The sequence below is a fragment of the Diaporthe batatas genome, assembly GCF_019321695.1.
Source record: "Diaporthe batatas strain CRI 302-4 chromosome Unknown Contig00001, whole genome shotgun sequence".
Taxonomy (NCBI): Eukaryota; Fungi; Ascomycota; class Sordariomycetes; order Diaporthales; family Diaporthaceae; genus Diaporthe; species Diaporthe batatas.
The window spans coordinates 623465-638758 of record NW_025408548.1 but is presented as its reverse complement, the minus strand read 5'-3'; the positions used below and the strand labels follow the sequence as shown (position 1 = coordinate 638758).

At 56.7% G+C, this 15294-nt stretch overlaps 4 protein-coding genes across 4 annotated transcripts; 3 read left to right on the top strand and 1 right to left on the bottom strand.

The window, feature by feature from the left end:
- Positions 1 to 578: 578 nt before the first annotated feature.
- Positions 579 to 5451, bottom strand: KVR01_000666 (uncharacterized protein). The gene is made up of 6 exons (XM_044785805.1): positions 3927 to 5451; positions 2644 to 3487; positions 2324 to 2570; positions 1555 to 2242; positions 1447 to 1479; positions 579 to 1374 (listed from the first exon to the last, which is right to left on the bottom strand). Exons 3-6 carry the CDS (start codon positions 2505 to 2507, stop codon positions 846 to 848), a joined length of 1434 nt encoding a protein of 477 aa, XP_044650615.1. The 5' UTR covers positions 2508 to 2570; positions 2644 to 3487; positions 3927 to 5451; the 3' UTR covers positions 579 to 845.
- Positions 5452 to 5693: 242 nt separating this feature from the next.
- Positions 5694 to 8758, top strand: KVR01_000101 (uncharacterized protein). Its single transcript, XM_044794080.1, has 3 exons — positions 5694 to 6330; positions 6432 to 7956; positions 8111 to 8758. The coding sequence occupies exons 1-3, from the start codon at positions 6057 to 6059 to the stop codon at positions 8208 to 8210; spliced, it is 1899 nt and encodes a 632-aa protein (XP_044650050.1). The 5' UTR covers positions 5694 to 6056; the 3' UTR covers positions 8211 to 8758.
- A 2545-nt stretch (positions 8759 to 11303) lies between these two features.
- KVR01_000626 (uncharacterized protein) lies at positions 11304 to 12609 on the top strand (the record flags this gene model as incomplete). The annotated part of the gene is made up of 2 exons (XM_044790778.1): positions 11304 to 11883; positions 12077 to 12609. 2 exons carry the CDS (start codon positions 11304 to 11306, stop codon positions 12607 to 12609), a joined length of 1113 nt encoding a protein of 370 aa, XP_044650575.1.
- Positions 12610 to 14021: 1412 nt separating this feature from the next.
- Positions 14022 to 15049, top strand: KVR01_000108 (uncharacterized protein; the record flags this gene model as incomplete). The annotated part of the gene is made up of 2 exons (XM_044788514.1): positions 14022 to 14421; positions 14502 to 15049. 2 exons carry the CDS (start codon positions 14022 to 14024, stop codon positions 15047 to 15049), a joined length of 948 nt encoding a protein of 315 aa, XP_044650057.1.
- Positions 15050 to 15294: the final 245 nt, after the last annotated feature.

The following is a 15294-nucleotide window of genomic DNA, read 5'->3' as shown; positions in this document are numbered from 1 at the left end:
TCTTCCTACCTCCTACCTCCTCCTCCCTCCTCCCCCCAACCAACCTACCTATTTACATCTACACCTATTACATTACATATACTAGGCTTTTTAGTATAATATAGTAGACTTTAAAATACTCTTAGTGTTATAGGGTATAGTGGGCTTATTACTTAAAGAACGGAAATTTATATACCCTTTATTAAAAGGTGCGTACCTATCTACTAATTAAGAAGTATTCTATATAAGATAACTTCTTCTTAAAAGGGCTGGCTAGGGTGAAGGGGGCGAGCCCTAGAGTGTAAAATATAGTGAAGGGCTGTAAGTAAAGCTAATAGGTATAACTTAAGTTTTTAAAGGACTAACCTACCCTATTTATAGTTTTTTATTATAAAGAAGCCTTATTTATTAAAGTTATAAAGACTTTAAGGTTTTATACTCTAATTAGTTAAATAGTAGGGAGGGTATACACCTTCTAATTAAGGGTATGTAAATTTCCGTTCTCATTACTTACACCTATCATAATATACTAAGTATAGTGAATGGTAACCCTGCTCCCCACACTTAAGTAAGGCATGAAAGACAAGCAATGATGGAGATGAACACCGGGAACTCTATCATTATTCTCCAAATTCCATTCCGAGAATGACAGTCAAAAAAGTCCGAGTTTTAAAGACGCCCAACTAACTCTCCGGGGATATTCAAAATACATAGGGCGTGTGTCCGCGCACACACCCACCGATCCACCATTTCATAATCATAAATAAAATATAGTTAACCCAACCCGGACTTTAAAAGCGGGCGATCACCAAACCCTCCTCAGTCTATAGAAAGCCCCCCCTTTTCCATTTCCTCACAACACAGACTTAGGCACCAGCATTCGCAGCAGCAGCAGCCTTCTTGCCCTTCTTCCCACCGCCGTTAGCCTTAGCAGCAGGCGTCTGCGCCGCAGCGGCGGCATCACCAGTAAGCGCGCCGGGGCCCAGAGCCACCGCGCTCGCCGCCGCGGCCGCGGCGGCTTCGCCCTTGGCTCCGTTGCTGGCGGCCGGGTTCACGAAGTCGTCTGCGGAGGCTGCCGCGTTGTTGGCATTGGCATCAGCTGCATTAGCATTGGCTGCGTTGTTTCCGTTGTTCTTGTTCGCCTTTGCTGCCTTGCCAGTCGCTGCGCCGGCTGCGTTGGCATCAGCTGCATTGGCATTGGCGGCTCCTGTCGCCGCGGCGGCGGCGGCGGCCTGCGAGGATGAGGCGGCGGCTGCTTGGGCGGCTGCTGCCTTTGCCTTCTTGCCCTTCTTGCCCTTTGCTCCAGCTGCGGCCGCGTTGGCGTTTCCTCCAGCTGCGGCCGCGTTGGCATTGGCTGCGTTTCCGCCGGCTGCGGCTGCTTTGCCCTTACCAGCCCTGAAGAATGTCCGTCAGCACATGATGACCAGGTACGAGCGGTTGCGGTGTGTGGATATGGAGATAACTTACTTTCCCTTTCCAGCTGCGGCGGCTGCCTTGCCCCTATTAATTGATGACAGTCAGCATACTGATACGTTTGTTTTTTTGAGGAGTTGTGGTTGGGAGAATTAAACTTACTTGCCACCAGCCTTGCCTTTGCCTTTGCCCTGGCGCGCCTCGAGCGTGGACTCCTCGTCCCGCTTCAGGTTGCCGAGCAGGCCGCTGAGGAGATCATCGACACCACCGGCCTGGGCATCAGCATTCTTGGCGTTGCCGCCCCCGGCAGCACCGCCCGCCAGGCCCTCGAGGAGCTGGGTGAGTTGGTCGGCACCGCCGGCGTTTTGTGCGTCAGCGGCGCCGGCGTTCTGTGCGTTGGCGTCCTGCGCGTTGGCGGCGTTCTGAGCATCCTTGGCCGCCTTCTTGCCCTTCTTCCCGTTTCCGGCGTCCGCGTTGGCCGCATCAGCAGCGTTAGCCGTGCCGTTTGCTGCTGCAGCACCGGCGGCGGCTCCCTTTGCCTTCTTGCCCTTCTTTGCATTACCCGCGTCAGCATTGGCCGCATCGGCCGCATTAGCCGCACCAGCAGCGTTCGCATCTTGCGCAGCAGCATTGGCGTCTTGCGCCGCAGCACCCTTTGCCTTCTTGCCCTTCTTTCCGTTTCCAGCATCGGCAGCACCAGCGGCAGCATCAGCAGCATTTGCAGTGCCGTTGTTGGCTGCAGCCGCAGCGCCGGCGGCCCCCTTGGCCTTCTTGCCGGCCTTCTTGCCCTTCTTGCCCTTGGCCGCTCCATCAGCGGCGGCATCAGCGGCGTTGGCAGTTCCGTTGGCGGCTGGCGACGGTCAGCACCCGAGTCTGGGACGGCTTCGAGGTTGTTGTTGTTTGGGGGGGGGGGCCGTGAGTTTGGACTTACCAGCAGCAGCAGCGGCAGCGCCGCCCTTGTTCTTGTTCTTCTTTGGCTCCCGGGCGACGATGTCGTAGTAGGCGTCATACCCGACGGCACGGACCTCGTTCTGCGGCATGTCACCAGCGGGCAGGGAGGCCACGTAGCCGGCTCCTGCGAGGAGCAGCATGGCCAAGCTTCCGATGTTCTTCATCTTGGCGGTGTGTGTGGGAAAGGATAGTGTGGTGTGTGTGAAGAAGGAAGGTCTAGAGCACAGCTAGATGTGGATGGGTTAGTACAATTGGGCACCCGATATGTGGGAGACGATATTGTCTTGTGTCTATACGTACCTCAAGAGAAAGAAGGAAATGGGATCAACCCGTGATTACTTGGAAGGAGGGTGGGCGAAAAGAACCAGATCCACTGGAAAGAAAGAAGAAAAGTGAACTTGGGAGTTGGTGCAGAAGCTGCCTGACCAAGAAAAGAACTCTATTGGGAAGTGAGAAGGAGGGAACAGTCTTATATCCATCTCGTCTCCCCATCTCATCCACCAACAGTCCTCCATCCTTGTTTGGACGGCCCGGGGGGTTGGACGGAAACTTGGGAGCCGTCTAAGTCTGGGACATGGAGGAGGTTGCAACTTGCAATGACCTCTACTTACTAGCGTCTAACGAAACATCAACTTCATCTCATCTGAATGTTACTGTTCCCAGACCAAGGATGACAGCCGGGTTCAGACTGTGGGCTCATGTCCTCGGCCAAGGATGGGACGAGCAGGTAAAAGGCCCGCACCACAGGGGCAGCGCTGCTACCCGGGGCGGCCAGGCAGTCGAGGTGGAGACGAGACAGCAACAAAGCTCTCGAGCCGCCAGAACCACACTCTGGGCGGGCATGTGCAAGCGACTTGGCAGGGAGATCACAGTTCAGTGACGTGCTGTTGGGTCCTGGGGCGGTCGTGCAACAGCGCCTTGGTTGCCGCATCCAGCGGAAACTAAACAGACCAATCGTGGATCACGCTGAGATCACCGGGTCGTTTGGGCTTGGCAGAAGATCTGGAAATCATACAGGAGAAGTATGGCCATTGGCGCCGTGCGGATCGTGGGTAGCACTGCACGGTAGTTGAGATGCATGGTCGATGCGGGAGCAGGGTTGAGCCAAACCGTGGATCAAACGTGCAGCACTCCACCTTGACGCCTGGGTGGCAGTCAATGTATGGCCTTCCACAAGGAGGGTTGGCAAAGATAGATCATGGTCCAACCCGATGAGGAAAAGCCCGCACGACCTTGGGTCCAGGCTCGAAGCCGCGGGTTTTCAGCCATGTTCCAGAAAATTGGGGAAAAAGGAGAGGTCCATACTGATGGCGATCGTGGGGGATTAAGCCTCGGACCCTTGGTGCACATTGCCCATGGCCAACCAGCCAACCTAACCCCCCCTACCCACATCTACCGAGCTGGGTCCCCGGGGGCTACGGGATATAGGTGCTGTCAGGCCAGCCTGACGTGATTAGTTTATTCCGCGGAGACCTTTAGGAGACCGGGAGAGCTTGACAGAGATACTAAAACATGTAGGAAAACCAGACAAGGTGTGAAAGAGGACCAAAGGAAATCGGTGAAGACATCATCTACCCACTCACCTGCTGGACAGGTAGTACCCGCCCGGGACCGAAGTTGAGTAAACTCTATCTTGTGGGCACCCGCTCCAGCATGAAACTTGGCTGATCGTCCATGAGATCGGCGGGTTCCCTAGGTAAGCGAGGAGCGGCAGCGGGTCGGCGGGAAAGTGAATCCACTCGGGAACATGGTGTGGAGACGGAGAAGAGCCTCGATCCTGTTGCTGCGAGGCGGGCTGGCGGGCTGTCCGGCTGGGGGAGGATCATGAGTAGCGGCGCGCTCCAGCTGACAGTAGTGTGCTGTCAACCTGTCGCCGTAGCGTCGGTAGTTGCGGGATCCGCCCACAGTGCGTGGTATTGTGACGGACAGCTCGGAGGTCCCAGACATGAACTGGGCTCCATCGGCGGCGAGGGAGAAACCCAACCAAACATGCAACCCATGCAGCCATGGAGAGGGAAAGGGGCCAGGAAGCAGCGTTGAATCATGGCGGCTGGTTATGACGAGAGCGAGCAGCAGGAAAAGTGCTCATCGGGCACAGGTCCAGAATGGAACAGTTCGCCATCAAACCAAGAGGGCATTGGCCAGCCGGGCGTTTCGGGGGAGGAGTGGGGCTCTGGGGGAGGTCCCCAGCAACCCTGTCTTGGCACAGATAATGTTTGAAAGAAGCTTAACAGAGCCTCATGGGCCCCCGGTCACTGCCGTCCTGAAACAGGGCGCATGTGCTTGTAAGGTGGGCTGTGGCTGTGTGGGTCTCAACTCGTTCCAGAGCTAAGATTTTTGACGAGGGAGAAAGTTGGGAAGAGATGAGCGTGACTGATCTTGACTGGCTGGACGGGCGGTTGACAGTTGAGATGACAGCAGCTTGGGCAGATGGATGGATGGGTTGGAGATGTGATGAACCCGAGGCAGTGTCTGTTAGAGTTGTGGAACATGAGGCGATCCGTCGAGTCGTTGGTCGTTTCCATGGGTAGTGGTGCTGCTGCTGCCTTGGTCAGCGTCGACGACATGAATAGTGCAGAAGCGAGAAGACCAAAATGTCTGTCTTTACGGAGGTTGGCTCATCGTTTCTTTTTTGCCCGTCATTAGTAGTGGTCCGTCCTGCTGCATTAACGCTTGGCCTCGAAAACGTGGTGATGTGCACGTCAGACAAACCCGCACTCCACTGCCAAGGAGGATCAATCGCCAACGCCAAGTCCTGAGCCTGGTGATCTGTTTTTTGGATTTCCTGGTTTGTGGAGTAATCTGCAGCTTGGATCACAATCTTAAGTCTCTCTATTATGATTCCCTCTTGAATATGGAGATTCAACGACCCAAGGCGGGGCACGAGAGGAGGAGGCCGAGAATGGTCAAGATCAAGGACAACAGCCCCGATGAAAGCGGCCAACAATATGGTCCAGCCAATAAGATGATCTTCCAGAAGGATGCCTGGCTGTTTAGACATTGCAGCGAGACTGGACACGGTGGTGGAATGCAGGTCAAACAACGGCTTGACGGGAGGATTGGCGAGGCTGGGCTGGTTGGGTGAGCAGGTGAGTGGCTGCAACGCTCACAGACCAAGGACGAGAGGCCGCACCAGAACAGACAAGAGCAGCCCCCAGGGTTAGGGGAACAGAGTCACAAGCAAATCGACACCCAGCCAGCGGGTGCTCGGTGCCGCAAACGGCTTGCGTCGGAAGGTCGGAAGAGGCAGGTGGGGAACGCGAACGAAAGACCTCGGCCGACAGGCAGGGCAGTGGCCACTCAGACGAGCCGTGAAGAAAATGACCAGTTGATGGGCTGCTGGGACCCACAGCAGCTGCCCCCCCAGCAAAAAGCTGCAGCCGAAAATCGCTTGGCCGCCCAGAGAGATAGAGCGAGTTATTCAGAATTAAGCTTGGGCACATGCACATGCGGTGCGTGCGATGCGTCATTCCATCCAGCAACCAAGCCTCAAAGTGGTCAACACCACCACCACCGGCCCCCCTCGCCCACGACACACCAATTCCAAATAGTCCTGCGATTGCTCATAGGCTGCTGCTGCTGATGCGCATGCACCACCACAGGCGACGAGCATTGGATCTCCGCTGACGAGCAGTATTTCTTGTTCAATGCCACCAGTGCATTGACGACAACGACTTCTACCTCCAAGAACGCTGCATATCCCACACATCATCATGTCTGCACCTTCGAGGATACCAGGGCGCCTGGCCAGGGCGGCAACACCACTCGCGAGAGCCAGGTCACAATCACAATGCCCACGGGCGGTAACAGCCTGCTTCCCACGGAGGACAATACTGCGCCAGTCGTACGCCGCGACCAGCAGGACAACCCAGGCCAGGCTGTTTTCCGTCAGTGCCTCGAGGCGCATGGCCACCCCGGACGACTCCTTCAACCCGGCCACAATAGAACGGGAGAGCGACCAGGTCGACGTGTGTATAGTAGGCGGAGGTGCGCCCCCCAGTCTCTTCTCTTGGACCTCCTCGCAGTAGTTAGAGAGTACGCAAGCCATCGATGTTCTAACCAAAGCCCCCCTTCTCTGCCCACAACAGGCCCAGCAGGTCTCTCCGCCGCCATCCGCCTCAAGCAGCTCGCCAATGAGGCCGGCAACGACGAGTTCCGCGTCCTGCTCCTCGAGAAGGCCGGCGAGATCGGCGCCCACATCCTCTCGGGGGCCGTCATCCAGCCCACCGCCGTCGAGGAGCTCCTCCCGGACTGGCTGGCCGAGGACAACGAGTCGCGCTTCGACGGCGCCACCCCGGCCGGCGACGACCACATGCGCTTCCTCCTGACCAAGTCCATGTCCGTGCCCCTGCCCACCCCGCCGCCCATGCACAACAAGGGCAACTACATCGTCAGCCTGAACCAGTTCACAAAGTGGCTCGGCGAGCGCGCAGAGGAGGTCGGCGTCGAGGTCTACCCGGGCTTCAGCGCCAGCGAGGTCCTGTACAAGGCCGACGGGAGCGTCCTGGGCGTCGCCACCAACGACCTGGGCATCGGCCGCAGCGGCAGGCCCAAGGACACGTTCGAGCGCGGCATGGAGTTCCACGCCCGCGTCACCATGTTCGGCGAGGGCTGCCACGGCAGCCTGAGCAAGCAGGTCATCAAGAAGTTTGACCTGCGCAGCGAGTCGGACCCGCAGACGTACGGCCTGGGCGTCAAGGAGGTCTGGGAGGTGCAGCCCGACAAGTTCAAGAAGGGCGACATCACGCACTCGATGGGCTACCCCCTGCCCTACGACACGTACGGCGGCGGCTGGATGTACCACTTTGGCGACAACCTCGTCTCCGTCGGCCTGGTCACGGCGCTCGACTACCCGAACCCGTGGATGAGCCCCTACCAGGAGTTCCAGAAGATGAAGAAGCACCCCGTCTACGCCTCGGTGCTCGAGGGCGGCAAGTGCATCTCGTACGGCGCGCGCGCGCTCATCGAGGGCGGCTTCCAGTCCATCCCAAAGGTCGCCTTCCCCGGCGGCGCGCTGATCGGCGACTCGGCCGGCTTCGTCAACCTGCCCAAGATCAAGGGCACCCACAACGCCATGAAGTCGGGCATGCTGGCCGCCGAGGCCGCCTGGGCCGCGCTGAGCACCAACGCCGACGACGGCTCGGTGTTCCTGTACGACTACGAGGCCAGCCTGCGCGAGAGCTGGATATGGAAGGAGCTCAAGGAGGTGCGCAACCTGCGGCCCTCGTTCCACACCCCGCTCGGCCTGTACGGCGGCATCATGTGGTCCGGCCTCGACACCTTCCTGCTCAAGGGCCGCCTTCCCGTCACGTTCAGGCACAAGGTCGCCGACCACGCCGCCACCAGGACCGCCGACAAGTGCCCCAAGATCGAGTACGAGAAGCCCGACGGCAAGCTCACCTTCGACATCCTCACCAGCGTCAGCCGCACCGGCACCAACCACGAGGAGGACCAGCCCGTGCACCTGCAGGTCAAGGACTGGGAGAAGCACACGGCCGAGACGTGGCCCGCGTACAAGGGCCTCGAGAACAGGTTCTGCCCCGCCGGGGTGTACGAGTACGTCGAGGATGCGTCCAAGCCCGAGGGCGTGAGGTTCCAGATCAACGCGCAGAAGTGAGTCTCTCCACGTACACCCAGTTCCCCCGACCCCCCTTTGTTACCTCTATCCGCCCACCTCAGGCGTACTTTCTTTTTCTTTCATTTCAACACCACAACCGCAAAAAAATGAAAGGGCAAACAGAGCTAACAAACTGCTCTCTCACAACAGCTGCATACACTGCAAGACATGCGACATCAAGGCCCCCCACCAGGACATCAACTGGCAGGTCCCCCAGGGCGGCGAGGGTCCCAAGTACTACATGACATAGAGAAGAGAAGCAGGACGTGGGCCAGGCCAGGCCGGGGGTTCATCTGTATGAGAACTCAAAGCATCAGTTCGACAAGAGGCGTACCAGGGGCGCCAGCAGGAGAACCAGGCAGCCTCGATTGTAAGGAAATTATGTGGGTAGGGGGGACATTAGCGACATATATGTACTCCATATGTAGACAGAGCCGGCCACTCGGGGTCTTCGGAGAGGATAAAAAAAAGTGAAATAAAAAGGGCTCGACCTGATCAGCGAAGTTGTCCATGGAACCTGGCGATACCGTACCGGGGCCTACAGGCAGCCCACAAGAGTTACAAGGGGCCTACAAGACATACCTCATTTTCAAGACTTACACCCACCACAAGAGTTAGAGGATTAATGTATCAAAGTCACATAAGGACTTTCTAGGGAAAGAAGTAGGTTTACATACCTAGAGGAAGAAGTAGTCATAAAGAGGTAGTCACGAAGAGGCAGTCATGAAGAGGCAGTCACGAAGAGGCACATGTACAGTCACGAAGATCAAGCCAAATAAGAAGAGGAAGAGGAGGAAGACAGCTTACAAATAGAAATTAAACCTCAAAATAGCTACAGAGGAAGAACCCTTCTCAACCATCCTCCACACCTAGACAAGCAAAGCAACTTTCAAATCACCAAAATCTTACATGACTTTTACACCACCGTATGAAAGCGCCATGTATGCCCTCAGACGTATACGGAATAGAAGCGAAACAACCCAAACCACTTCAACAGTATGGCACCCGACGAGATTCGTCGTGATCAGTGGCATCTGGCTGACCCTCTGGTGGTTGCGCGGACGGTGGTGGGTGGTTGTCATCGTCCCCTCTTGAGAGGGAAGATGTCTCCAATGGGCGGCAGGGTTGGGCATGGGAAGATTGACTTGAGTGTTGATGGCATTTGACGATGCGTCGATTTCGACTTTGGCGGCCTCGATAGCTTGAGGAGCCGCCGGAATGATCCGGCTCTGGTGATCAACGATGGCATCAAAACATGGACGGCTGTGCCAGGGGCCAGTCCACCTCTGGCTCTTTGAGTTGGACATGACTGGTCCCAGATGGCGCTGCGCAGTGGGCCGCTGGGGTGCAGGGAGGGAGGGGGTCGAGCAGAGCGTATGGAAGAGAACGGACAGCACTGTCCACTGGTGCTTGTCGACGTCCCACAGACGTGGAGGGTCAGAAGAGTGGAGGGTCAGAAGAAGGTAGTCGGGATGCCACAAGACTCTGTTGAGATTGCTCTTGTTATCACTGGTGGCATCACTGCGCCAGCAGTGTTGAGGCAACCACGATGTGCTAGGTCATGCCTGGGTAGTTTAGAAGGTCGGGCGATGACGTTGTGATGTACTAAACGTGCCTAATCTGGAGTTAAGAATCTAAACCAAGAAAGGACGATTGGCAGGAGGACCCCAGGCTTACCAGCCGTTCACGGAAATGGCAATGGCTACCGGGAGATGCGTGAGTGCTAGGCACTCACAATGGCGCAAGTGTTTGATCGATCAAGAGGTCCCGACAGGCTGCTCGGCAGAGGGTGTACTCATTGCCTAAAGCGATAGTCGTTTAGTAAAACAAAATACTTTAGCATTCCATGGCCCCCAGCTTGACCAAGGGCCTGGTTGACAGGTGATTTTCGTTGATGGCATGGCGATCGCGGTTGACTGTTTCGTGCCCCAAACGGACGTCCAGTAGCGACAACTCGCCTGGCATCCCAAAACAAAAAGGCTGCGGAAGAACCTCTGGCATGACTGCGAGTGGCAGCATCCCACTGCCTTGAGCCTGGCAGCTACCTCGTCCCAAGGTCACTGGCACTGGCTGCACCGCCCACGTCGACCTTTTTGCCTCGACTTTCTTTCTGTCGACCCTGACAACAGCACAACCAACTCACCCCATTGTCTGTCTCGTCCTGGAGGCAGGCCTTCAGGACTCGACCATTTTCCATTCACCTCTACCAGACAGACTCCCACCTAAACGACATCACCTGATCAATAGCGAGCTCGGGCTATACCATACCGGGGCCTGCAGGCAGCCCGCAAGAGTTACCCTTCCGCAAGAGGAAGAAGAAGACGAAGATGAAGACGAAGACGAAGACAAAGCCCTCGAGAACAGAAACAACTCAGAGACAGGGAACAAAAACTCACAATCGCTCCAGAAGAAGGATTCTTCTCGGCCATCCTCCATCGGCCATCCTCCACGCCTAGGCAAGCAAAGCAACTTTCAGATCACCAAAATCTTCTCAAGTGACTCCTCTAACTCTTGCGGTACGCGTAACACTTGCAGAGGGCCGCAACGCTTGCGGATTCCCCCTATTTACCAGTGCGGTACCATTCAACCCGCCCACAACGCGGGGCCAGATCAACACACGGGAGCGAGTGCTGGCAGTTTTTGCCAACCACATGAGCTGTACAGCTACAGCACGTTACAGTATCAACCAGAGGAGAAGGCATCATCAGGCAACCAAGACTGGTAGAAGCTGTCGACTCTTTGAAGTGGCAACAGCCACTTCCTCTGGCAAACAGAGCCGAGGGAAACCTGTGTGCGAGACAGGTATGAACCGTGGGCTGATGGGAAACCCTTTTGGTGGGAAGTCCCCCTTGGAGGCTTTCATATGCCCTTCTGCAAGTTTTTCATCCAAGTTTTGGTGAGAGGGGACTCAGCAGGGCAGCTGCAAAGTTGGCACACACTTCGAAATTCGCAACCTCATCCAACACGAAACTCCCACCCCTCCTCGACCGAACAGTCCCCCCTACCCTCACCTGACTGAACACCTGAGGATATCACAAATCAGGGCGTCGAGATCATCGCACTCGCACGCCTAACCTGGCCCCACCGACCACATCCTCGAGGTCACCAAAACCACCAGCTTGGGCGGAGAAGAGGGGAGCGCGCATTCAGACAAGCCAGCAAGCGGGTCACAAATGACCCAAGCCGACCCCCAACTTCCTGAGGACCTGGTTCCCTCGACCTGACCCACGAAGCACAACTAATCTACACGAGCGCGCAAACCAGCAACGAGAGAGATACGCCATTTTGATCAGCAGGACCACCTGGCCGCTCCGGCCCGTGTGGTGGCGAGATGTCGAACAAGATGACGATGCAGGAGTTGCTTGCCCAATACATGGACCAAGAGAGTGAGGAGTCTGGAGACGAGACCCTCGTTGTGGAGAATGGCGAAGCCTGGAAGGCAGCACAAGAGGGCAAGCAGAAACTAAAAATGGAAGACGACGACCCAACCCCGGGAGAGGGGAGTACCCCGACATCACCAACACAGCAGCAGCCGAGACTGAAAGAATGGGAGCAACTGGTTGAGAGGGTCGAAGCGGATCGCGTTGGAACCGACGAGCCGACCAAGGGGTTCCCTTACCAAGCCCTACAGGTGTCTGAGGATCAGGCGAAGGATCTGGGGGACGCGTGCGCCCAGTTTCTGAAAGACTTCCCAAATGCATTAAAGGCTGTACAGACGCCGGGGGTCCCCAAGAGATGGGCGTATGCCTTCGCCCTGCACCGAGCGATCGTCATAAAGATGGGGCCGCGTGAAGCACCCAGTTTGCCTGCCATGTACAGAGCGTACATGGTGAACCGGAAACACCCCGATGCAGATGAGGACGGTGGTGAGGGGCCTTCCGCAGATGGGCCGGCAACCGGAGATAACTTTATGGACGGATTGAGTGAGATTCTGCTCAAGGGATGTCCTAATCCCATCTGGGTCGGGTTCTATCACAACGTGGTGGACCCTTCTCGGCAGCATTTCGCGCAATTTGCTGGCCAAAAGCAAACAAACAAACCCAGACGGAAGGGAGATACTGTGGATCTAACGGAGGGCCGAAACGGGCGCTTCCAGCCGACAATGCATGCCTATAGTGGCCAAAGACTTCCGGTTTCCCGGCGAAGAGAAAGGGCCTTACCGTCGAGCCTTTGGAGAGGAGACAGAGGTCATGGCAGAGGCCCTGTACAACCTTCACAAGAACCTTCACGCCCGCGGCAGAGACTTTCGGGCGATGGATGCCGTCTTGGTGACCAAGTCGGCCCACGTCCTGATCGCAAGCAAACCATCCGAGTGGGAGACTCTATTCGATCAGTATCTCGACACCACGACGACCCGGCCGCAGACCAAACCTGATGTTAGTGGCGAGACCCACGCCCGGGGATCTTTACCCAAGCCTAAGACCACCATTTTCTTAGCGATGGACCTCACCCATACTGAGGCAGATTGCATCGCCGAGGCATTCGGAAAGTTCGTGACGCGGTTCCCGAGAGGATGTGAGACTCTCTCAACGTCTGGACACCAGAGTTGGTGCATGTTCTTTGCGTTGCACCGAGCCCTAGTTAAGGAGTTTGACGACAAGGCCCCGACCCTCTACCAATTGTTCGCGGAGTACGCGCTCCTGGGATAGAACACCCACTTATACCAAGACATGAGTGCTCGGCATGACTTTCGAATCGAGACGGGAGCGGTCTTTATCAACAACCTGATGGTGAAGAAACTTCAACAGCCTATCCGAATTGGTATGGTGACTGTCGCGCCTGGTTGTAACCGACCAAGTTTTGCCCATCTTTATGATCAGGGTCAGCAGGCAAGAGGTGAACGCGAACCGACGGAGCTGTGGATCTTATTCCGGGGCGGTAACCATTACGAGACCGTCGTGGAGAAGGGTTGGAACCCCACCCAGGAGAAACTGAGCCTGTTTTACGCCAACACGGAACGGGAAGATCACAGGGCGGTCGATGCTATCCTCCACCTGGACCGCGAACTCCGAATGCGGGACCGAGACGTGGCGAGCCTGAGGGAGGAAGACGGCGAAGCCTACATAACCCTTCTCCGGGACGCGGACCGAGATGAGTGGAACCAAATCATCAAAGATCGTCTGGGACCTCGGAAGGAACACAACATATTGGAATCCCAGCGACGGTATGTCGTTTCGCTTCTATTCCGTATACGTCCGAGGACATACATGGCGCCTTCATACGGTGCCAGCGACGGTATGGTGACCCGAATGGGGAGGAGGACATGTGGGAAGATAGGCCGGACCCGGGAGACGATGACGACAGTTCTGATTCGGACGGGGACAGCGACGATCCCCCGCCTCCGGGTTGCGCGGTGGCGGCTGGACCCAAGACCACGAAGGGGGTGGAGATATGGCTTAGCGCCGGTTCGGAAGGTCGCCCCCTTTTGATCCCGAGGAACCTCGACGCGGAACGGTATGCCACGGTGGAAACTATACTCGGACCCAGGGCAGTACCCATCTCGGTTCTTGAGATGACCGAAGTCATGAGGGCCTACATGCCTGGCCCCGTCCGTCTGTATGTGCGCTCGTTGTCGTTGGCTCGGTTGCCGAGTGAGGCGCCCGCAGAAGTCTTGCGCCAGATGGAGAGGCAGCTTAGAACCTTGAACCCTTTGATGAAGGTGACCTGTCAACCCCTCTATCGACAGTTTGACAAGACAGATCACCCCCTCCTAGGAGTCGTCTTGGGTGCGGTAACCAACGGATATGGAGGAATATACGAAGCGTTAAAGGAATTCTTGACTCTCAAGGACCTGAGCGATTTGTTGGACCCGACAAAGCCATAGGACTGGAATGAGGAAGGGGACCTTGTGATGCGCGAGAATGGGAAGGTGATTTCCCCAGCCGGCACTTGGGACGCCGTGGACCTCATGAAACAGAAACACCGTGGGTCGGCTCGGAAGTTACCACGGGGAGAGGAGCAGTACCGACAGAGGCAAATCGAACTCAGCAGTCGGAGCACGACGGACCCGTGCCTTCTCGCCGCCCAGGGATAGAAGAAGGACCAGTTTGGCCGAATGACTATGTGGGTTAATGGGGAGCTTTTCTCCTGGGACCCCATGGGCGATGAGGCGGACAGGCTGCATGTCCCCTTAAACACCTTTACCCGGACCGATGAGCAGCAGAAGTTTGCGATGATGGTGGGATGTACAGAAGGAACAAGCGGAGGCCCGGGAAGAGGGACCGAGGAGCTCGGACCTGAGCACCCGGGGTTGGAACAGGAAACTCGCCGCCAAGCGGTTAACGATATCCGCCGCTTTGCCGCCAGGCTGGTTCGATGCACCTCGGAGCGGGTGGGCATTGCCATCGACCCCACCAAGTTGATCGAGACGTTGACCAACGAGATAATTGGAATGCCGGACATATATGAAACCTACAATTCGGAAACGGCACTCGGCGAGTCACTCGGGGGTTCTTCTACTGGTTTGTAAGAATATGAACCGGAAGAGGGGTCTATCGCTGGCTGCGAGCCCGGCTAAGGGCGTTTTTGGCAACTGCTCCAGGAGTCCAGGATGGGCAGCAGTTGAGCAAGGCCATCGACCGAGACATGAACCTTTACGGCCCAGACATGGTGATGCTGATTGTAGCCCCAAACGACACACGCGGTGCAACCCGTAAGTTTCACCAGGGAGCCCGGGAGACAGCAGACCCGAAAGACCTGAAGGGTTTCCTGCGCGATAACCCAGAGCCGGTTCAGGAAATCGTGGGGGAAAAGAAGACGGAATCATGGACCTCTGTCAAGCGAACCATCAGAGCACGATCGTCCCCAACCAAGGCGGAGAGAAAACCGAAAGCCGCAAAGCAGTCGCGGTCTGGAGACGCAACCCGCACCCCTGGAGCTGACAATACTGTCGAAGCCCTGACCAACCTCCTGGGTGGACGACTGAGGGAGGGTGAGACCCTCGTGGATGCGGTCAAGCGCCTGGTCGCCTCTGGGCAGACCGCCGCTCCTGATTCGGGAGCAGGAAAAGACAGTCCACAGGTCCGTGGAGGCAACCAGCCTCAAGATGATCGAGACGAAGAGCCCGGACGAGGGCAGAGCCCACAGTGACACACCCGACTCTAATCGAAGATACCTCGGGTTGAGGGTGGCGTCTGTTGAGATTTGGAAGCGGGACCTTTGGGTAGAGAGTCGGCTACCAACTGCGACCGCCATACACAGTTGGCTAAGTGAGACGTCACTTGGGCTTCACCGCACGTGTGTGGCAGGCCCACGCCTGCACGTAGATACCTAGGTAGTTAGATAGGGTGCATGAAGGTGGCCACATCTTCGAGCTTACCTCGAAGTTCGTAGGC